This window comes from Apteryx mantelli, chromosome 20 (genome assembly GCF_036417845.1).
Source record: "Apteryx mantelli isolate bAptMan1 chromosome 20, bAptMan1.hap1, whole genome shotgun sequence".
In the NCBI taxonomy this organism is placed as follows: Eukaryota; Metazoa; Chordata; class Aves; order Apterygiformes; family Apterygidae; genus Apteryx; species Apteryx mantelli.
The window spans coordinates 5,323,095-5,346,705 of record NC_089997.1 but is presented as its reverse complement, the minus strand read 5'-3'; the positions used below and the strand labels follow the sequence as shown (position 1 = coordinate 5,346,705).

The 23,611-nt window shown below is 48.6% G+C and overlaps 1 protein-coding gene, 1 long non-coding RNA gene and 1 other non-coding gene across 3 annotated transcripts; 2 read left to right on the top strand and 1 right to left on the bottom strand.

Moving 5' to 3' along the window:
* Positions 1–1,662: 1,662 nt before the first annotated feature.
* Positions 1,663–2,616, bottom strand: LOC136993823 (olfactory receptor 6F1-like). The gene has a single exon (XM_067308770.1). The coding sequence runs from the start codon at positions 2,614–2,616 to the stop codon at positions 1,663–1,665; it is 954 nt and encodes a 317-aa protein (XP_067164871.1).
* A 4,662-nt stretch (positions 2,617–7,278) lies between these two features.
* LOC136993845 (uncharacterized) lies at positions 7,279–9,113 on the top strand. Its single transcript, XR_010886117.1, has 3 exons — positions 7,279–7,522; positions 8,030–8,420; positions 8,552–9,113. It is a non-coding gene; the product is annotated as an uncharacterized lncRNA (long non-coding RNA).
* Positions 9,114–13,734: 4,621 nt separating this feature from the next.
* TRNAN-GUU (transfer RNA asparagine (anticodon GUU)) lies at positions 13,735–13,807 on the top strand. The gene has a single exon. It is a non-coding gene; the product is annotated as a tRNA-Asn (tRNA).
* Positions 13,808–23,611: the final 9,804 nt, after the last annotated feature.

Genomic DNA, 23,611 nt, shown 5'->3' with positions numbered 1-23,611 from the left:
TCTGGTACTGTTAGCTAGGTAACCCCTGGCTCATATGGTGCTTCTGATATCGTTACCTCGGTACTGCTGGTGCTGCAAGAGTCTGCTCCCCGGAGGATCCCCAATACACCAGTTATGTGTGAAGCTTGTCCTTTTCTCATATAACTCTCCCTTAACCACCGCTGAAATCTAGCCATCGCTCACCATGCTGTCTGGAACTTGGCAGGGTCTCATTCTGTTCCCTGCAGTGTCCAATGATTTCTCATAGCCACTAGTTTCTCACGCCCTGTTCACTTATCTCAGTCCCGAGGCAGAGCCTAGGCGTCTGCCTGCATACCCTAACCCTGTGTTGCTGGTGGAGCTGTGGGCCTAGATGGGAAGACCCAGGGCCACCACATCCTTCACTGTGGTGCACAAGGACCCAGCCAGAGCAAGACGACTGAGCTGCCCAAGAGTGCCCAGGTGCTCTACTGGGCTGAGCTTTGGTCACCCAAAATGCCATATCTTCCCTGGGGTCCCACGTGAGGAGACGGGCTGCAGAGATGAACTGGACCCAGTTTTCCTAAAAAGAGTTCACCCTTGTAGAATTCCCTTCGGAAATGGGACGCTCACACACAAAGTTTAAAAGAGCTGTGAACAGTAATTCTGCTCCTCAGAGGCCCTAACAAAATGAAATGCTGATTAGAAACAACTGCAAAGGAGTAAAGCAATGGCAGTGCTTTCCCTTCCCCTGTGCCTTGTTTTTCCCTGTGGACTGCAAAATAAAAGGAGAAAAGGGATCTCTGTGTGCTGATTATTTCTCCAAAATATGTTTCCTTTTATCAATTGTACATGCTACTGCCCATCACTTTGCCATGTAAAGATATGGATAGAAACAGAAGTGTAAAATAAGGGGGGAATATATAATTTCATTGATGGACAAGAAGAAAAAAGTGTGATAGAAGCATACATAGTTTATTTGAAAAAAATCTTGATGATGAAATACTCCTTCAACAAAGAAAAAGAAGGTAGAAAATGCCTAATTATCCAAGAAGAAATACATTCTTTTTTTTTTTTCCTTCAGGAGAATGCATCCTGGAGTTACCAGTGGAGATAAAGCTAGGCTTTTAATAGTGGACAAACTGACAGTATGTTACGAAAATATGCATTTTTAAGAAATCTCCCTCCAAAGTGAATAAAAAAAGCTATAGTCTGCATGCTATCACTGGCAAATCAATGATGCTGTCTTCATCACACTAATGAAACTGAGAAGTGTAGTATGGATTTGAATCCAATGAATTTGAACCCATTGTAATGTCTGAGCTTAATTTTTGTGCTTAGCGTCTTCTCTTATTCAGGGAGAGAAGATGTTTTGAGGTTTCCTCAACACCCCTTGGACATTGTCCTCAGAGTTTTCAGCTAAATTTCCTGAGATGACTTATGAAAACTTCCTTGTGTCAGCATGCACTGGCAGTCTATGTCCCAGTCCCAGCAATGTGTGTGTTCAACATTTTATTAATATTTTTTAGATTTTGTTTATAATAATACCCTGCAACCAAGACACACAATTTACGTTCCCTCCTTTCACTACTACAATCCAACAAGAAAATAAATCTCCTGAAGCACCTGTATTTAATAGCTATATATATGTGTGTGTGTGATACAATACATGAAACATAATTAGAATTGCTGTCATGAAAAGCATCATGACCGGGGGAAAAGCCAAACCTTTGCACGGCCAAGGGCTTCCTCCAGGGCCAGCTTCACAGTCTTGTTTCTGAAACTGTAGATGAAGGGGTTTAAGAAGGGGTACAGGACAGTGTTCAGCAAAGCTACAACTGCGTTAGTCTCCAAGGAAACCCTTTCTGAGGGCTGTGCATAGAGAACAATGCAGCTTCCATATGCGATGACTAAGGCAGTGAGATGGGAAGAACATGTAGCAAAAGCTTTCTTCCTCCCAGATGCTGCTGGCATGTGCATAATACAGTGGAAGATGCGCACGTAGGACACCAGGATTAAACATAAGGAACCCAGCAATGCAAATGATATCAGAATGGAGTCTGCTTTCCAAAGCAGGCTGGTGTCAGAGCAGGACAGTTTGAATAGGGGGGAGTTGTCACAAAAAAAGTGGTGGATCTTGTTGGGGCCACAGAAGGTCAGCTTTGAGAGGAAGACCAGGCGGTAACTTGAGAGTGTGAAGCTTATGACCCAAGTAGCAACAACCACGTGGGTGCAGAGCTGCTGCTTCATGATGGCAGCATAATGCAAAGGTTGGCAGATGGCAACATAGCAGTCAAAGGACATGACAACAAGGAGAGCAAACTCTGTACAACCCAGGGCAAAATAGAAATAGCATTGGGCAAAGCAGCTGCTTAATGAGATTGTTCTCCTACCAGAGCTCAGAATCACCAACAGTTTGATGGTTGTGGAGGATGTGAACCAGATTTCCAGGAATGCCAGATTGCTGATGAAAAAGTACATGGGGGTTTGCAGGCGGTGAGCCACACACACAAGGAAAATAATCGTTGTGTTCCCTGTCACTGTTGTCAGGTATATGAGTAGAAGGATCAGGGAGAGAAACAGCTGTAGCCTTTGATCAAGCCCTGAGAAACCCTCCAGGATGAACTCAGCAACCACAGTTTCATTTCCTGCTCCCATGCCCAATTTCAGTACGTCCTGCTGAGACAGGAGCACGAAGAAGCAAGTGTGAGAATTTCACAGTCTCGATGGGAGGGTAGATCCTTCCTTCTTTGCTCCCTTGCTTGCTTCCTATGTAACACAGACAGAAATATTCCTCTCAGCCATGCATCACACCCAGATTTCTCTGCTTCACATTTCACTGAGAGGCCTCAGAGATTTTACTGTCTTCTTTCTACCTTTTCCAGCCACTCACAAAGGATTCTTTCTCATGAGCACAGTATTGTAAAGAGGTTGTGAACTATTTCATGCCATGCCTGGGAAATTCTCTGTTCACTTTGACCTATTGCAAACATCCATCACATCTGTGTTTCAAAAGCCAACCTAATCTCCCAGCAAAAATACTTACTATTATCTGCAGATGCCAGTCCATCCATGTAGATAAGTATGTTGAAAGTTATTCCTTCTACTTTTCAGTCTTTGCCTTTTTTGACTTGGAACTTCTGTGAGGGTGTTGCTTTCAAAACAAGCCGGTACTGAGCATCTCTTCTGTAATCCCCTGCTTTCTTCCACAGCTTCTTCCGCTCTGTTTCTCCAGAAGCATTGAGGAAACATTGTTATTAAAATTCCTGACCTAAATGCCTTGCTTTCCCTTTAGGGGAAGGGTGAAATCTTCTCATCTTAAAGAACTTAAAGGCTGTCCTTTTGATTATTTGAAATAGGAAGGGTCTGGAACAACAACAACAAAAAAATACTAAGCAGGGTTATATTTTAGAAGTTGGGCGCTTCGATTTGAGCAAGTTAGCTTCCTCCCATCTTGTCAGTGCAGAGAGAGAGAGAGAGAAGAGTGTCTGGAAGAGACTGGTAACACTTCTTTCACCTGTCAATTACAGTCTGGGAGGACCCAGCTCTCTCTTTGTTGACTATATAGGGACCAAGGGAAAACGAGTACAGACACCAGCTGCTCACAGACACCTCTAATGAAGTTGATGAAACTCACTATTTCTGTCTCCACCCTCTTAATTAATGTAGTAGCTAATTTCTTTTTCAAACCAAAGAACATGCCCAACAGAAGGAAGTCCAAAGAAAACATAAGCAATAAATACTGACCTTTTTCCCTCCACCTTTGCATTTGGTTTTAGACATATAAAGGAAAGGAGCAGATGACTCCACAGATAGGATGCTTCAAGAGTGCAAGGGCAGGAGGAGAAGATGATGGGTTTTAAGCAGTGAAACAGAGCTTCTCCACAGACTGTGTTCTTAGTCTGCTGGCTGTCACCTAAAATCATGCTTCTCCTGAATGTGCTTTCTTAGAGGAACCTGCAAAGCTGCTGAGAGCTTACAGCAAAGCAGCTTCTCTGCTCACCATGGGAGTATCCCTCTTGAACCCTTTTATCAGGCTTTGGTTGGTTCAAGGGATTTGCTGTATTCAGGTCCCACATAGTCAAAAATGGAGATACCATATGCAGCAGTGACTATGGCAGTGTGAGATATGCAGGTGAAGAAGGCTTCTTATGGCTTTCCCAGAGGGTATTCTCAGGATAGTGCATCTAGTGCACACATAAGCCACAGGGGTCAGTGTGAAGGAGCTCAGCAACATAGCAGAGAAGGGAACAAAGCTCATGTTTGAAGGTAGCTGGTGCCCATGCAGGTTGCTCTCATCAAAGGGATGAGGCCACAGAAGAAAGAGTCTCTTTACTGGGGACACAGGGTACCTTGGTATATAAAATGGTGGGGCTGAGCAAGGATAGAGATGCCATCACCCAATGGATAAAGATGAGTGTGAAGCACAGCCAGGGCTTCATAAAGATGATACAGTGCAATGGGTTGCAAATGGCCCCACAGCAATCAAAAGACATCACAACAAGCAGGTTGAACTCAGCTGTGCCCAGGAAGATAGAAAGGAAGGTCTGGATCTGGCAAGCAGCCGTGGGATGGTCTTAATCTCCAAGATGAGGCCGACAAACCTTTTAGGGGCAAAGGGAACCAAATATCTGGGAAGGAGAAGCTGCTGGGGAAGAGATACGCTGGTGTGGAACTGGTTGAGCCAAATGATGGCTATCATGACCATATTCCCCATGGCAGTGAGCAGATAAATCACCCCTGGCAGTGTGAAGAAGAGGATTTGCATTTGAGGAGTGACTGAAAAGGCCTTCAGGAAGAATTTTCCCACTATGGTACGGTTGGGAGGATCCATTTCAGAACCTGGTCAGTTGAAGGTGTGACAGGAGTAACTAATGTCATGGGTGATGAAATTCGTCTTGCTGCCTTCATCAACTTTCCCTTCCCTTTTCCTAGTCCTACTTTTCCTTCTTGAGGTGGGAGACCAGAACTGCACAAGGGATTCTCATTTTCTCTTTGTTTATATCCAATGCCATGAAATAAATGTTGATGCTTTTTGTATCGTGAAAAGATCTTGAATGTCAGCCAGCACCAGTGTTTCATACCTGTGGTCAAACCCCCAGAAGTATGTAGCATATTCAGGAAACTCTCAGATTAGGACCACCAACGCAAAAACCCTAATGGGGTCTGCTTTGCTCATCGCCAGTTTTAATTGCATAGGCGAGTCTTGCACATCGTCCCCGCTTAGGCCACTCATGGTTACTGAGCCTCCTTGGTGGGACGGAGTCCTGTGCAGAATGGGGAGGGGCAGTTTGCAGCATCTTAGTCTGGATGGTTTTGCTCATGGGGATCTGATCCAGTCCCAAAAACTCAGGGGGAATAAATTCCAGACAACATTCCTAAATGCCACAGCTGGTTTAACCCTGCTGCGACAGTAGTCCACGCGGTGAGCCCACCATCGATGACCGTGGCAGTTGGCCAGGTTAAACAACTGCACCTAGCACCCACTCCATTAGGGAGGGGAAACGTTTTGGTTTTGCTGGTGCAGGGTGCAGAGAGTGTTGTGCAGCCTGGGACCCTGGGGCAGAGCCTCCATCTGATCGAGCTCCTCTCTAGTAAATGAACTGCATCTGCCCCATCATCCCACAGCCTTTACAGCCACTCTGACAACCCTTCGCGGGGCTGCTGCCTGTAGCGTCCCTGCGTATCCTGCAGCTCCAATGCTTTAAAATCGCCAGGAGTTGTGGTCCCTTCAGACTGGCTGCATTCAGTCCGGTGATCCGCTGCTCTGCCACCGGCCGGGCAGCTGCCTCCCCCTCAGGCTCAGTGTCTGACTCCGAACTGGGGAGTTCATCGGGGTCCCAGATATTGCCATCCCAAATATTCATTCACCACTTCTAATTTTTCAGATATACTTCAGAAAGGAAACAGATGGGTCTTTTCCCAAGTATTCATAAATGTACTTTATAATATCGAATACAGCCTTTTGGATGAAAAGAAATGAAAAATGGAAAAGCTACATCTGTGATTACTATGGTATACTGAACGAGAGTTAATGTAAGTCTGTACTACTTTTAGAATGACAGTGTATGAAGCAAAAAAAGCCCCATGCATTTCTGTTTAATGGTAACTTCTTTGTACAAGTAAAATTGGAAAGCATAAAAACAAGGGCTCAGAAGCACCATCTTCTGCAGTTGAAATACAGGCTATCTGAGAAAGAAAACCCATGGAAGCTAATATCAAAGGTAATTCACAGGTACTGGGAAATACAAAGAAAAGTGGAATAAATTTTAATGTTTACAGAATGCTTTGTCTTTTCTCTTTCTTTCTTTCTTCTTTTTTTTTTTTTAATATATATATTCTCCATGATTTCCATCCCTTATTTGATGTGGGCTTTCCTGTCCCATGTTTAACCAAAGATATCCCAGATCTCTTGTGAAATACATATAAATATGCAGCTTAGAGTATTTGGATTATAAGAGGTCTGTGGAGGAAAAAGGATGAGCAGGGAGGCACTGCGGGGCGGAACATGGGAAGGTTGTAACGGGCGGAGCACTGCTGCCGGAAAAGAAGGCGGGGCTTTACAGCTTTATAATAGAGTAGGACGCGCTTCATTAAACGCCATTTTGCCACTCCTCATATTGGTGTCTGTGTGGTGATGGTCCGGGGTCTGGGGGAAGGCCCCGTGCCTCCTCGGTAAGAACGAGAACGGTAACAAGTGGTGACCCCGACGTGATACCGAGGAGGTGGCTCGGCCGGCGCAGGCGCCGGGAGCGTGAGGAAGGGATCCGGATCCGGAACCATGGAGGCTATATGTAAGGTAGTGATGGCCTGCGCCAAGGAATGGCGGGCACCGCTGAAGGCGAGCGCGATACGAGCGTGTGTAGAGAGGCTCGTAAAGGAGGGAGCGATTACTTCTCCTATGGAGATCCTGCGGGAGGAACTGTGGCTGCAGTGCACAGCAGCGCTGGCGGAGTCCCCGATGAACGGGGGATCCGCGAAGGATTTAAAGGTGTGGGGGCTGATAAGAATGCTCCTGCGGAGCGCGAGGGAGGCCCCGGCCAAAGAACGGGAGAGTGGGGGCGGGGAGGTTCCAGTGATCCTACCGGTGGAATCCCAGGAGCCGCCTCCGGTGTATTCCTGGCAAGATCTCGCACAAGACAGAGAGGGATGGGGGGTAGACGGGACCGACCCCGAGGATTGCGTGCCTGGCGCAGTTTTGAGGAAGACGCTTAGTGAGGAAGATAGGACCCTGCTGCCGTGGGCCCCGGCAGAGGAGGGTGCTGTAGGCAGGGAGAGTCAGGCACTGCAGCGAGGGAGGAAGGGTAACGGCCAATCAGAGCGGAGAGACCAGAGTTCGACCTTGAAAGGAGGGAGGAAGGTTCGGGTGAGATTGCCGGTTGAGGAGGAGAGCGGAGAAGATAGCAGCGACGAGGAAGGCGGGGGCTTGCGAGAAGTTACGCGCAGGCTGCGGGGGTGTGCAATAGGAGAGACACAGCCGAAAGGGAAGCCGAAGGGCGGAGAAGAAGTAACAACATCCCTGGTCGACACCCTATTGCGTGCATTAGAGGAAATAAGGCGGGAGGTCGAAAAACAGAGGGACCTGCTCAGCGGAGCAAAAAGGGGAGCGGCCCCTGCCAAGTCCATACCACTCACTGACTGGCAGCTAATAGCCGATTCATGTGCCCCTCAGGGCTTACGGTTCGAGCAAGTGCCGCAAGTCTGCCCCGTAAGGGCAGTACCAGGGGAAGGGGTCCAGTGGGTGGCGCTCAAGCCCAAGATAGTACAGAGTCTGATGACCTCGGTGAAAGAGAACGGGCTGAAACATCAGCAAACCCAGATGTTGTTGGATAGTGAGCATGCCCAGGCGTGTACGCCTTACGACCTACGGCAGCTGGCGAGGGCGATACTGTCACCCACGCATTGGATGCTGTGGAAGGAGGCATGGCAAGGCCATTGTGCCACCCTAGCTGCAGCTGCCGCCGGGAACCCGAACCACCACCTAGCAGGTACCACACTGGATCGCTTGGTGGGGCGAGGTGCAAACCTCGCATCCCCGAACCAGCAAGCGACAGCTCTCAGAGGCCGGGAGGTCATGGCCACAACAGAGGCTTCGCGGGCCGTGTATGAAGAACTCGGGAAGCTAGTAAAGGTAGAGCCACCCTGGACAAAGATAAAACAGACACACGCAGAGAGCTTCACTGAATTCTGTGACAGGCTCCAGCGGGCCATTGCAGAGTCAGACTTGCCCCCTGAGGCCCAGGGTCCGGTCATGATGGAGTGCCTCTGGCAGCAGAGTGACGCCATGACGCAGGACATCCTGAAAACGATCCCTAAAGGAACACCACTTTCGGTTGTCATCCGCACGGTACTGCAAAAACAGAATCAGGGAACAGCAGCAGCGCAGGCTCTTGTCACGGCGGTGGACCAGATGAGAAAGGGACCACAGCGTTGCTTCTCTTGTGGATATCACAGGGAAGAGGGTATGCTGCGGTAAAACGGGAGGAGCAGATAAGATGGGTTCCAATGAAATGCATAAGACCTGACTTAAATGCGCGTATGGAAGGGTCTGGGGTGTAACTAATCATTCTTGGTGAGATTCCATCCTGAACAGGGCGACGCCAGACGGGATGCTGCTGCATGGCTGCATTGATGTTTATCGCCGGCTTCATGATTCCGGGGGCCGCAGAGTCATACTGGAGGAGATGAGCACAGGCGCACGGAGCAGCTCACTACTGCATCCCGTTCAACCCCGAGGCGGGGCCGACAGAGACTTTCCTGACGGGGAACAAGTCAACACAGGGGCGTGGATCTTGTCATGGTTTGATTAGAAATGGCTTATAACACTAGGCTTGATAGCACTCACAGTAGTAATAGCGATATGCTGCGGCTTGCTAATTCTGAATTATTGCTTACGGCATGTACGGCTTAACTGCTTGATAGACATGAGCATAGAGTATATCAATTAATAGTACAGGAAAAAGAGGTTCTAGAAAGGGGGGGAGATGTGGTGGATCTTGGGAAACTGCATAAGACCAGATATTTGCATGAGAAGCAGTAGACTAGGCGTAGCGGAAGATCACGCGGTGTGACGCGCAGCCTAGGGGTGGAAACGAAGTGCACCTGTATGTAAGCTTGCACGCAGCCCACAATAAACGCCATTTTAGCATCTCTCACATTGAGGTCTGTGCTTTGTGACCCTGCAGTAGAGGAGGCTGCAGCGCTCTCCTGGTGGCACCGTGGGTCCGGGCGAGAGCACGGCAACACTGGTCCCAGGCAAGGATGCCACCACCGAGAGGCAGTGACAGGGTTGGTCCTGGGCTGTGGCCCCACAGCAGTGAGCCTGGAGGTGACAGCAGAGCCCTGAACACCCCAGCCAGCCCCAGAGGGACTCATTGCCTGGGGATCACCTCCCCACAGCAGTTGGGAGGCAGCTCTGCTTCCCACTGACCCTGCACATGGCGCAGAGCAGCTTGTTGGGGTGCCGGGGCTGTGATTTCCCCTCCTGTGGCTCCACAGGGTCTCCCATTTCCAGGGGCTGCTCCTGGCTCCCGTGGCCCTCACGGACCCCCGAGCACTCCTGGCACAGCCCAGAGCTGGCTCCTTCCTGGCAGGGGCTGTGAGGCACCAGGGCTGTGGGCAGTGCTGGGACCCCTCTCCTGCTCCCATCCACCCCCACCCCTCTGCCCTCCCGCTGATGGGCTGCAAGGGCAGAAGAAGGAGCTGCCTCATCTGGGGCACCAGCTTGGGTCTGTGCAGGGGAATATCTGTGTGCAGACACAGGGGACGGGAGCAGTCAGTGACAGGAGGGGACATTTCCTTCAGCCTAGCAGCAGGCAGAAGAGGGAGAGGGCAGTGGGCTGGAGAAGGGACCACCACAATATGTGGGCTCCAGCCCAAAGTCACAGTTCAGCCTCCAGCCTTGGGACAGGCCCATCCCTGAGGATGCTCACAAGGGCATATTTCCATGGAGAGAAGATTTCATGTCCACTCCTAAAGCAGTTGCTGATGGGAGGTGAGGGAGGATCCCTGGTCCTAGGCCGGGTTTTAACCAACTGCGCCCCAGCACCCACAGGTGAGAAACCTCTCACACAGGAGCTGAGTGGGGAGGAGGGTTCGACAGCTGTGCAGCATCTGGCACCCAAACTGCCCTTCCTCCTCCAGCCGGGGGGAGTCTCCGGACCCCGCTGGCTCTTCCTGATGGATTCCCCGTGCCACACACTGGTGGGCAGCGGGGCTAAGGCCAAGCGCACAAAAACACACTCCGCCTTCACCCTGGCTCATTTCCTTTCCTGTTCCCTACTTTTTGCCTTGCATTTTTCTCTTTCCTTCCTTTTCTCATCCCCCCACCCCACCACTTCTGCATCCATCCTCCACTCATTTACTGAGTTCAGCCTTGGCAGGCACAGGAAAGCATGGGGCCACGCGACTGCCATCAGCTCTCCCTGCCCAGCTGCCCCAGCACAGCTCGCCTCTCCCCCACAACAGGCACCATCAGGCCAGGAGACAAAATCAGATGTCTCTGCCCAGGGTCTGGTGCCTCTCTCAGGGAGGCAGAGGATAATGCCCCCAGTCCCAGTGCTGCCCAGCGCTGGCTCTGCTTCACAGGAGGGTTTCAGCTCTGGGTCCCAGGAGGGGCAGCTCTCCTCTGCCCCAGCAGCCAAGCCACAGCCTGGCAGTGGGGCTGTGTGAGCCCCCTCCATCCCCCCAGCCGGGTCAGGGCAAAGCCGGGCTCCCTGCTGGGAACAGCCACAGCTCGGTAGTGCTGCAAACAGCGGGATCCTGCCCTCGAGGAGAGGAGGGAGCCAGCGGCTGTCACCAGCACCCTCTCCTGTGGCAGCGTTTCCCCGTGCCCCACTGGGAGCTCCTCCATGGGCAGCAGCGTGGCCCGGGGCTGGGGACATCTCTGCTCCTCTCCCGGCCAGAGCACTGGTGCTGGGGACCTTGTGGGATGGCTGGGCTGTGCGTGCAGAGCTGGGAAGCAATTGTGGGAAGGGACTCGATCCCCAGTGTGGACGTGAGGACAAAAAACCAATGCTGCTGATGGTGACAATGATGGTGTCACCAGCACATCCCTGAAGCAGTGGGGCAGGGATGGGGTGACCCTGGGGGCTCTGGGGCCAGGCTCAGCCCCCACCTGAAGGACATGCTCTCCCTGAGGTCTGGTGCAGGGACCCCCTCTGCTCAGCTGCAGAAATGTCACCACACAGACACATGTGGACATGGGCCAGAGATGGACAAAGAGTGAAAACATGAAGATGTGGCCCTGTTCCATCATCAGGATGATGTCTTCAGCATCCCTGGGAGATGTTTGCCAGGCTCAAGACCAGACCCGCAACCGAATCTCTTGCCTTGGCTATAGGAAACTGTGTCCCTGCTCTGATGCTCCATGCAGAGCCTGCAAGAGGAGCAGAGGGACACAGCGCAAGAGCCCGGGTCCATAACCAAAAGGTGATGGATCAAAACAATCCATGTTCTTCACAGACATTCATGGTCAGAGTGTTGGTCTAAAACAGAAGTCTAATTCTTCGGGATCTTTTGCTTAGGGTGATGCCCATGTGCGGAAACCAAACCTCTTGAAGAGGATTGCTGGTCGCTGTCCAGATGTTGATGGTAGTCTCTATCACAGGTGCCCTTGCAACAGCATCTTCAGCTAAACTGGGTGAGAATCCCTGAATGGGATTTTTCCAGTGAATCCTTATAATCTGGCTGGCCCATGGTCCTATGTGACCACTCCAGAGCATGCATGATCCATTTCTGTTGATATAGGACTATATCGGACAAATCTGAACATCATCCTTGTATCATAGCTGTAACTTTAATTCCAAAGATCTTACCACAGTGCAAAAGAAGTGACATCCTCATTCCAGCATTGTCCCTCCTTACCTGCCTGTCCCTCTCCCCTCCCCCTGAGCTCTCCTTTCTGCTGGCGGGAGTTTTCTGATGTTCTTGATGACCTCACTACACCTCCCTGCTCACCTACAAGCTAATGGCCAATCTGGTTGATGCAAGGAATTGACCTCACGATAAACATCCAACACATCGCTCTAACTCATCTCTCCCTCTCCCCTCCCCCGAGATCTCCTCTCCATGGGGAAGGTTTTCTGACCTGATTCCTGACCTCACAGTGCCTGCCAGCTTGCTGCCCAATCAGATTGCTGCAATAGAGTGACCTTGCAAAGAAGGTCCCAGCCATGTCACCTTTATCCACCTCTGCCTCTCCCCTCTTCAGGAGCTCTCCTCTCTCCTGGGGGCTATCTCCTGCCCTTGATGACCTCACGGTAAATGCCTGCCTGCCTGCTGCTGGCCAATCAGGCTGTAGTCATAGAAGTGACCTCACAATCAATATTCCAGTGGTGTCACAGTTACCTGCCCTCCCTCATTCCTCCCTCCAGGCTCTCATGGCTACCTTCTGGGCTTTGTCATGCCCTTGATGACCTCACATGCCTGCCCACAGCTCCTGTTGCCTGCAGTGACCCCAGTGCCTGCTCACCTGCTGCTGGCCAGGAGCTGCTGGGACAGGAGTGATTCACCAGTGATGTCCCAGCTGGCACCTCCACCTGCCTCCCCTCTCCCCTCCTGCTGAGCTCTCACCTCCCCTGGTCAGGTGCATCTGATGAGCCTGATGCCCTCACAGTGCCTGTCTGCCTGCCCAGGGCAATCCTGCTGCTGCAGCTGAAATAACCTCCCAGCCAGCATCCAGTCCTCTCACCTTCATGCATGCTACTGACTCTTGTCTCACAGAGCTGCCATCTCTCCTGAGATGCACTTGATGACCTCCCAGCTCCTGCCTGTTACCTACTGCTGGCCAGTCAGGGTGTTGCAATAGTAGTGACATAATGATGTCATTTCACCTGGGCAGGCTTTCTGATGATCTGCCTGGGCTCTTCCCACATGGGGAGCTCCACTTCCCACAGGACACCCTGTCAGAGGGCAAGCCTACAAATTTTGGAGAGGAGCAATGTACCCTGTTCCTAGCCCTCACCCTTGTTGCGGGGGAGGGATGGAGATTCAGGACAAAAGCTTCCCCTGGAGATGCTGGGGATTGAACCCAGGACCTCCTGCATGCAAAGTAGATGCTCTTCAATAAGCTATATCCCCTAAGAGTCTGCTGAGGGGTGGGACATACTCTTCTCCCATGATGTGCCTCTGACAAGCACAGCCCTCTTGGCCCCTGGTGCCCTGATAGCCTCAGCGGAAAGCAGCATTTGAACCCTCCTGCTGGGCCACAGGCTGGGATGGGGGAAGTTGAGATTCCCTCTCAGCTGGGACTGGTCCTGGACCAGGGCTGCACCATGGAGTGCTGCCCCTTCAACATATCTGCGGTTGATGGGGGCAGGAGGAGACTCTTGCTGCAGGTGCTGCTCCCACACTCTGGCCCTCCCAGGCAGGGTCAATGGAGAGGAGCAAACCCCTTCCCCGAGTCACCTCTGCCACCCCGTGCAGCACTGCTGTGTGTGTCACACCTGTCTTCAATGCCAGCAGCAGGAGCAAATGGGGTGAGGAAAATGCCCTCCCCAGGGTGATGGGCCCACAGCTCCAGTTGCCCCCCCGGGATGTGCATTGGAAGGGCCATGAAAGCAGGCAGAGCCGATCCCGGGCAGGGAGCTGCCCACAGCCCCTCACCTAGGTATTAGGCCTCCCTCTGCACTGCTCTGCCCACCAGCACCTGGCAGTGGGCAAATGGCAGTGTCCCCTTCCCTGGGGCTGGGGACGTGCCTGGGATCAGGGACATTCCCATTCCTGCAGTACCGGGAACTGGACACTGGAGCTGCCCCAGGAGAGCACCAGGTGGGGGTCTCTGTGGCGCAGCAGGTAGCGCATTCGGCTGTTAACCGAAAGGTTGGTGGTTCAAGCCCACCCAGGGACGTTGCCCTGTTGGTGGGGTGCCTGGGGGATTGTGCTGCCCAGCACCCTGGGTTTTGCTCACAGTCACCATGTCCCAGCTCTGGGACAGCAGATCTGCTGCTGCCTGGGACATGCATCTTGCTGTGGGACGTCCTTTCTAGACCATGGGGGATGGCCAGAGAGGCTGGAGAGCAGCACGGAGGATGTACATGTGTCCTGTTGACCCTGAGCTGAGCTGACTTGTCCCATCCCCTTGCCTGATGGGAAGGACAGAAGAGGGAAGAGTGTGTGTCAGTGCCAGGTGGTTGTGTCTGTACATCTCATTACTGAATGGGGAGAAGGGAGGGTGCAGTGCCATGGGGCAGGGAAAGAGCCCAGCTGAGTGCCCGCTCCAGAGACTGTGTGGGCACGTGGGAGTGATTCACACATCTGCCTGATGTACAGACAGCTCTGCCAGAGATCCCCCACCCTGTGGCAGGGTCAGTCCTTCATCCGCCCCAAGCAAAACCTTGGGGTGGAGGACAGCGCTCTCCATCCAGGCTGTGCTTGATCCTTAGCCTGACTCCTTGGCTGGAGAGAGGCTGAGTCTGGAGACAGAGAGGGATGTCCTGGGTTGCAGTCGCAGCTGAGCTCCTGATAGGAGAGCAGGGTTCAGCAGCAGCAAGAGCTGCCAAGACGGCCAGCGCAGCATGTGGGGCTGCAGGGACAGGGGGCTGCAAAGTGCTGCAGCTGGGCTGGGCAGGGCAGCCTGATGGGTGAGTACATTTGGGTAAGGAAAGAGGGGAGGATCAAGGCATCAAGACATTTGTGCTGTGAGCTAGTACAGAGGGGATAGAGAACACAAAAGTAAAGTCTGTGTGCAATGTGCAATGCACCTAGGGAGGAATAACCCCATGCACCAGGACAGGTTGGGGGTTGACCTGCTGGAAAGCAGCTCTGCAGAGAAGGACCTGGGAGTGCTGGTGGACACCAAGTTAAGCATGAGGCAGCAATGTGCCCTTGTGGCCAAGAAGGCCAATGGTATCCTGGGGTGCATCAGGAAGAGTGTTGCCAGCAGGTCGAGAGAGGTGATTCTCCCCCTCTCCTCAGCCCTGCTGAGGCCACATCTGGAGTATTGCGTCCAGTTCTGGGCTCCCCAGTACAAGAGGGATGTGGCACTACTGGAGCAAGTCCAGTGAAGGGCTACGAAGATGATTAGGGGACTGGAACATCTCTCTTATGAGGAAAGGCTGAGAGAGCTGGGCCTGTTTAGCTTGGAGAAGAGAAGGCTGAGAGGAGATCTTATCAATGTGTACAAGTATCTGAAGGGAGGGTGTAAAGAGGATGGGGCCAGACACTTTTCAGTGATGCCCAGTGACAGGACGCAAGGCAACGGGCACAAAATGAAATACAGACAGTTCCATCAGAACATGAGGAAATACTTTTTCACTGTGAGGGTGACAGAGCACTGGAACAGGTTGCCCAGAGAGATTGTGGAGTCTCCTTCTCTGGAGATATTCAAAACGCGCCTGGATGCAATCCTGTGCAATATGCTCTAGGTGACCCTGCTTGAGCAGGGGGGTTGGACTAGATGATGTCCAGTGGTCCCTTCCAACCTCAACCATTCTGTGATTCTGTGATTCTGTGACGATAAATTCCTTGTGCAGCCTTAGGAGCTCTTTACTTAAATTAAGGTAGAGTTTAGACAAGACTCTTAAATAATCCCTTTATAACTGGTTGGTGGGTGTGTATGATTTTTTTTCTTTTTTTTGTTTGTTTGTTTGTTTGTTTTATGATGGCAGAGCTTCCAAACCAAGTAAGCAGATCCCATCTTTTCTGGACAAGCCCCGTTCCATTGCTTATACCAAGGCAGCTTCTTTTCCGGACCTCCTCTAGAAAATTGGAGGTATGTAACTTGGGAAGGTGTCTTGAACTGTGCCCTGCAGAGAGGTCAGGTTAAACTGGTTTTCTGACAAACAATTTTCTTCTGTATCCTGCAGTTTGTAAGAATGTCATATGTACACATTTACTATTGCCCCAAAGAGGTTTTTTTTTTTAATCCTGTTTGTTATTTAAATAATAGTTCACAAGTACTTCTTTTACATGTCTTACATGGTTATGCAGGCATATAAGTTTTGTAATTATATTTGAGTAGGTGCTGGAATTAGGGGCCTAATTTGGTCCAGTGTGGAGTCTGGACATTAAACCCCTAGCAGCTGCCTTGCTTCCATGCTCATGAACTTTCACATGATATTCGCAAGGCCTGTTTGTCCGAGTTCGGGCTTCCTGCTCAGCAGTCAGTGTTAGGAAGCTGTCTGCACTGTCACCCCTAAACTGGCAGCCCCCTACATGTAATTGTCCTTGAAAGTTGACTTGTGCTTTTTCTCTTAACACTTTGCCTTCCTTAAGCACACTTGGATGCCAACAGCCATATTGCAGCCAGTCCAACGCACACCACGGTGTTCCGATTGCCTGACTCCAGTGTTGTCCTCTGTTTCCCCTTGTGTTGTCAGCTCCTTGAAGCTCAGCACCTCCAAGACCTTCCAGGCTCCTGTCCTAGGTGCCTTGGTGTGGGCAATGCCTGCTGTGGCTGGCTGAAACCTCAGCGTTGCGAGGGCTGCAGCCTGGTGCGGCACAAGAGGCATTTGCTGTTCTTGTGTTCGTTCCTGAGCTGCTTTCTTGTGTTTGCTAGTCCTCGGGTTTTCTGTCCGCTTCCTCTCTTTCCCCTGTTACCGCTGAAGGGCGAGCAGATTGAAACAACCCTGCCCTTCAAAGTTAGGACTCTGAAACAAGGAACCAGGCTGCTGTGGCTCACTGAGCAGCAAACGGAGGGAGCCAGTGATCCTGTGCTCTGAAACACTCCTGCTGTTTCCAAGCTCTAACTTAGGCTGTGACAAGCCTTGTTTAGCTACCTGCTGCTCAAAGGTTCGTGTGCTCATTCCTATGTCTCATGAGCCCTTTCCACTGTAACTGTGTTTTTTCAGGCCATGGTGAGAGGGGTCCTTGCTGCATTTGAGGAAGGCAAGGTGGAGGAGACCATGAGCAGTGCTTTTAACCTCACTGCCACTCCTAAGGACGTCCAGGCACTAAGGAAGCTTTGCTGGCTCTGGGAGGAGGTAACATTTGCTGCAGAGTAGTGGTGTTGTCATCCGGTGTATATTGAAAAATACCTCTTGTCCGTGTATGTGAGTTTTCTTTTCAAATTCTTTGCTGACCCCTCACTGCACATCTCAGAAGTATCTGGGTTCGGGCTCCGATTTTCAGCCTTGCAGGGCGCAGTTTTTCTGAAAGCACCTGTACTTCTTGTCTGGTGCTGCTTCCCAGAGTTGGTCATACTTAAGCCCAGATTAATTGGAACGGATGACAAGTGTTTCTAGGAAACTCTGTAGAAAGTAACCATGCACAAAAGTCTGGGAACAAAAGCTGTGACTGGAGTTCTCTCGGGCAGCTGCCTGCTCCAGTGTTGCCAGCAGACAAGTGTTTCAAAGCTTTTTTTCACACTTGCTTTTCCTTGCTCTTACATGTGCCGCTTTGTATTGGCCCTGCAGAGGAGGAAGGACCTGAGGAAGGCTATTAGCTGTAAATGATTTACTGCTATCATGCAGAGCAGTTGAAGTACTGTTAAAATCTACCATAATTTCTTTCTAATATCTGACTATGATCTTTAGAATTTCTCTTTTTCTCCTACAAAAGTGGTTTTTTGACTGCATTCAGCAGGAGGGAAGAATGAACCTAAATGCAGTGTGTGATTGCGAATTCTCAAACACTTGTTCTTAAATCTCTGTCAAAAGGGAACATTTGAACTTTTTTTTTTTTTAAGGTTTTCGGAACCTGGCTAAGTGCAAACCAGCGCATGACGTGAAGGTGAGGGAAGATCTTGGGGTGTTCAGTGATGCAGAGAAAGTAAGTATTTATTTATCTTACTCTTTTTGTGTAAGTAATATGTTTCACCCAGCAAATAAATAGTGCTAATTTCACTGAAATAACTTCTTCCAAAGAATGCCACAGTCTGAGAGAACTTTTATTTTTTCTTTCTAATTAAAACTTAGAGATTGATAGGTATGACCATACTAGAGGCATCCTTTGAGCAGGGAGGACCTATCTTCTTCCTCAGAAAATGTGAAATAGCAGTGAGAATTTGGTATATACACCTTGTGCTGCATTCTCTGAATTGCCTTTTTGTGATTATTTGAATGGACACTGTTTACAAACAGCTGTTTGGGGACTTGTTCTTTCACTCTAAAACTTATCAAAATGATGGCTGGGGTTGAAATATGCAAGAAGACTGTGTGATGCCTTCCATCGCATAGGCACAACTAAGCTGTTAATCTGTTGTGCTTTTAGTCCTCAGTTACTAAATATTACTGTTCCTCGTGCACAAAAGAATGATGTTTGCTTGGGCAGGGTGGTTAGCGTACAGGCTAAAAAGGTGCTGTACAGCTTCCTGTGCTTGTCCCTGTGACTGAGGTTTGGATTGCCGTTTGCCTGTTTTTCCTTGACATCTCATCACCTCCCAGAGAATCTCCTGGGTCTTGTAGTTTAGTCGCCTGTTAGAGGGAAATGTGTCCTAGAATCGTTTTCATAAATGGACTTAAGCTCCCTTGTGAACTGCTCTCTTCACTGAGAGCCACTTACAGAATTTCCTTTTCATGGATCTGAAGCCTCCTCAAATCCAGGCTGCATTTAGTGATGGCAACTCTGTCTGTATTTGTTCCTGTGCCAGCATTACCCGTGAGCGTAACTGGTTCTCTGTCCCTCGAGCAGCTTTTGTTATTTCTACCAACCATGTTTCCTCTGTCTTCGTTTTGCTCCATTAAATTAAATTCTCTCTGCTGGGTGCTTCCTGTGGGTACTACTGCCCTGTTCTTTGAGAACTCTAGGATAAAAAGCAAAGATAGATTCATGTACTTCAGGAATCCCTGTGGATGTTGTGCTTTTTGCTTTGCTAATCTCTTTTTCTTTTCTTTTTTATAACATGTCCTGGTCCATGAATCAACATGTTAACAGAGAGGCAAAGTAGGCCATGAACTAAATTTAAAAGTACTGGTTTTCTTTTTGTATTAAAATATGCATCCATTTTCTCATTTCTTTTTAGACTGACAGATACAGGCCTAAAATAGAATGGGCCTCTTGTGAAAACAAGTAGACCTTTATGGTTGGATTCCAGTGATCCTTCCTTGTTTTCTGCATCGTAGAACTGCATGCTAATCTTTTGTGTACGTGCAGAGCCTTGATAAAGCTACTGTGTAGGCACCAAGTGTGCACATGTCAGATTTTCTGCGTGTTTGTGACTGATCCTTCTTGTTTCTTGTAATAAGGAAAACCTTGAGGCGTACTCCCAAGGAGGGAAGAACCAGAAAGAAACTTAAAGAACTGGATGGCAACTCAGGTTAGTTCTGGCTTTCAATTTTCTTTACTGTGTTCTGGCCAAAAGTCTCCTCTGAAACACCTGAAAGAAGCTGAACTACTGGCCATTTTTTATCTATTCACATATCTGTATAGCCTTAGAGCTTACAAGCCATAGCCAGGGACTCCAAGGCCCTGCTAGTAAGCTCAGGGCAGAGAAGTCAGCAAACAAAACCAGACCTTGTCCAAAATGCTTATAACTGAGCACAAGAGAAAAGGCAAGAGATGGCTGTCGACAGGTGGGAATACAAGGAAATGCACAGTGCTACTCTGAATGATGAGCACTGCTCTCACTGCAGCAGTAGCCTGACAGTTTTCATGAGTTTTCAGCAGCGCAGAGAGAATTTTCAGGAGGTAAGGTTGACTGCCAGGTGCATATGAAAACTTTTTCCCAAGCATGAAGGTGGCAGGTGAGAAGAGAACATGCTTCTGCATTTTTGTATTGAGGGGTTAGTCAGTGAGAGATGCTGTCAGGGCCGGCTCAGAATTCAGAGCTGTTTTCTGGGCACTCAGTGGGAAATAATGTAGGAATTAAGGTATTTTGTGAAAGGCCTTAGCAACTCTGTTTGCTGTGAGAGAAGACGCTTGAAGGGTGTCAGGAGAATGCGCTTTGTGATGAAGGGAATAAGATCAGAAGATGATCTTCAGAGCAACTTTCTGAATGGATGTGAGTGGGGCGAGGCTGTATTTCAGGACAGAAGAGGATGTTGCAGTAGTTGAGCTGATCATGCCATGAGGAAGAGATATAATTATGTATTATGTCGTGAAGGCAGTACCTTGTCCATGTTCCGCAGCCTGTGCAAGACTTGAACGAGGGGAATAAAAACCTATAAAAAGGCTCAAGCCCAAACTTGTATGCATCATAATTAATTGAAGCTCTCTCAGGAGCTCCCTTCTTGACCTGTCCTGCTGTTTTTGGTAACAGCTGTGAACATGAAGTTTAGGGGAAATCAGGGGCAGTAGATTCACAAATACGGTTACTTTGCAAGGCTTTACAGTTACTTTGCAAGGCTCTGGCATCTTCCATATGCCAAAGTCAAGCTGCATATAAGTACCATGTCCTTTTCTAGTCACTCACATGCCAATACTAGTTTCTTCTTGGATTATTTCTCTGTGGAAGTGCTCTTAAACAAGAAAAACTCCAGAAAGAAGTGTTAATGGCCATTGTGGTGAGAAAGGCTGTTTTGGATGCTGTAAGCACTCAGAGCTTGGAGAATGCTGTCTATTGCTTGATATGAACACTTTGTTTGGCAATTTTTAGAGCAGTCAGTTCAGGAAAGAAGAGGGGGCATCAGTTTTGGAAGACCAATGATTAAATAAATGAATAAGAGTTGATACATAATGCTCAGTGAAACTGGATGCTTTGTGTGTCAGAATGATCAGAGAAAATGAGCAAATTGTAGCTGAATTTTGGTTGTGAACTAGTTACACATTTTACCTTCCCAACAAATATGGAATTTTGCTCTCACAAGAACATGTAATGCAGTTTGAAATCAGATGCATGAGGAATACATATAATGGGCTGGAAACTTCACAGATCTCACAGTACCTTCTGGGGTAGACTTCACTTGATTTTTGATGTGACGTAGTGTGACCTAATGTTGTTTTTGTTATTGCCTTTGAAATGCTTGCAGATGGAAACATGCAGTCTACAGCAGTGATTCCCCATCCTCCGCTGATGATGATGAGCAACATTTTGCCCAGGAATCTACTGAAGAGGAGGAACAGCTGCCTGACTGGGAAGTGTTCTCCTCCCTGCTCCTGTACAGAGTCTAAACAGTGGCAATATTTAATCCATTGGCATAATATGTAATTTGTTGGCACTGGTGGCTCTTAAGTGACCTCCCTACCATTGGACTTCTACAATTGATTCTTTAAGAGCAATTGGATTTCTCTGGAGAGGTTAGGTGTAAACTCTAAATATTTTAATGTAAAATTCTACTGCCCCTCTGCTTTACAGTAGGCTATTCAGAAAGAAACCCCCCCATAACAGAAAATGTATATGTAGAGGCAAGGATGGGGTTTCTTTGCCTTCCTTTAACCTAGGACACGGGTTCTGTTGAATTTATCTTTAGGTAAACTGAGGCAGCAATATATTTGTGTGCTTGAAAAACTTCTGCCAATACTGAGCTTTTATAGTAGCAGTAAAAAGTCATTTCTTAAGAACTGTTAAAATGCAGCATATCTGTAGATTCAAAGTAGAGGGAATTCCTTGCCATAGTTAAAGGCTTAGTGTCTTGTGTGATAAAAGGAAAGTATACTCAAAAGGTGTCCTGGTTTAAAAAGGTGGTTTGGGGGGTTTTGTTGTCTTTGAGTGTTTTAGGTACCTGTGAACTTGATGAGATTATAAGCAGAAGAGGTTTATCTGTTGGAAGTCAATTGTAATGTTTTGCTTGAAAGACCAGGTGTTTCTCTTTATGGGCACAATATCTGTAGATTTAATACTTAGCTGTATATATTCTCTATCAGCAAAACACAGCTCACAGTATGATGAAATATAACTTTAAAATCTTCTCTTTCAATAAGGTTAAAAGTACTGCCAATAAGGAAACAAAAACCTTCAAATGTTTTGCTGCTTTCTTCATTGACATTCTCTTCTAAACAGCAGTAGGTTAGCTTTTCTAGTTGCTATTTAAGTATTATCTGGAAAACGCAGGATACCTTTTTCTTCCTCTCAGCTTTAGCCTTTCTCCTCAGTTATTGCAGACCAATTCTGGGAGACAAAATACAGCAAGTTACACCTTTTTAAGAAGGAATGAAAGCCTTTTCTATCAAGTCCTGCCTGTCTATCTGGAGATAGATCAGATCCATGGATGAGGATCCACTAGAGGACTGAGTTTAGTGAACTGCTAAAGATATGAAGTGGAAATGGGAGGAGGCAGATGGACTGTGGGGAAGCAGCAATAGTTTGGGGAGAAGCTGCAAGGCTTTAGATAGCAGGACAGCATGAGTCATGATATTTTGTGATATCATTTGAAGGAACTGCAAGAAAGGCTTCAGGTAGAGCCTCAAAGGTGTCAGTGTTTGAGGTAGTGCTACTTGGGCTGAAGGGCTTTGAACTCTTTGAGGAGGCCTACGTTAACTATTATATCCTAAATCCATTTTTTCTCATCCTCTTTGGAAAAATGAGGTGGAACCTTTGCCCCCTGGCTACTGGACATCAGAGAGCTGATCCTGAGGAAATGGAGGACTGCTTCCAGGGCCAGCACTGACCCCTGACCTGGGGACTTAGCCCTGAACTACTGGAGTCTTCTGTGAGAAAAGGGACCTGCTTTGATGCCAGAAACTGTTGACATGCTGGAATTTCAGTATTCAATTTTAGAAGGAATTTACCAACAGTAGCCAAGTTATGCACTTTCAAAGCATTTGATGGTAAATGCATCCAGTCAAGATTTTTGTAAGCAAATTGTAAGATCTTCAGGTAGGTGCCCTTGTGATAACAGTATCCAGTTGCTTGGGAAAGTGCAGTGGTCAGGTGCTTCAAGGGCAAATAAATGAAACTGGAAAATGAAAATGAAATGAAACTCAAAAATATACATATCCATCCATCTGAAGTTGCAAGCAAAAAACCTAGTGCCTATGCTGGACTGTTCTGTAATAATGTGGTAATGTAGCTTCCAGTGAGACTCCAACATCCTCCCATTACACATGGACATGTGGAACATAAATGATAGTTGGTGCTGTCCTCTGGGCTTCCCCGTGCTGGTGAAAAGGAAGTTTGTATGGGAATATTGAGCCATGTAGAACAGGCTGCTGTGTAACTAATAACTATGTATCTATGCAAACTAACACATGTAAACAGGATGTAAAATGTAAACTGATGAAAACTGTATCAACCAGAGAGTACATAGAGACAATGTGTCGGAACACACCTACCAGGACAAAACAATTCCTTAATAATTTCTACTTCGATTAAATTACAGACCTAGCTACACAGACAGAAATGGACCTTAACCTCTGCACGACTTCAGAGCTACTGAGATGTAAGGTCACTCCTAAGGAGCCTCACAGCTCAATTCATGTGGGACTGTCCTTGAGAAAAGAAGCCGAGTCCTTCAGCAAGGTGGATGAGTCTGGGTGCACTGCTGCACCCCCAGGACTGCTGAGTTTTCAGCTCAGGATGGACTTGTGCCCAAGTCAGTCTGCAGCACAAGGCAGGAAAGGTGAGGGCAGGCACTGTCCTATTTGCCTGGTCATGAATCATAATTTCAAAGGTCATTTTTGTAAGAGGTGACCAGCCTTCAAGCTGTCTGAAGAGCTCCTCAGCTCACAGGCTGCTGCCTCATTTCCAGAGGCTCCTTCAGACCAGGTTTCTTGCTCAGGAACATCACAAGCCGTTGCCTGTACATGGTGCCTCAAGCACATTAGCACATGCTGCTGGTACATGTGGGCACTGACTAGACATTATTGGTAGATGACCACAGGGACAACCATCAGATAA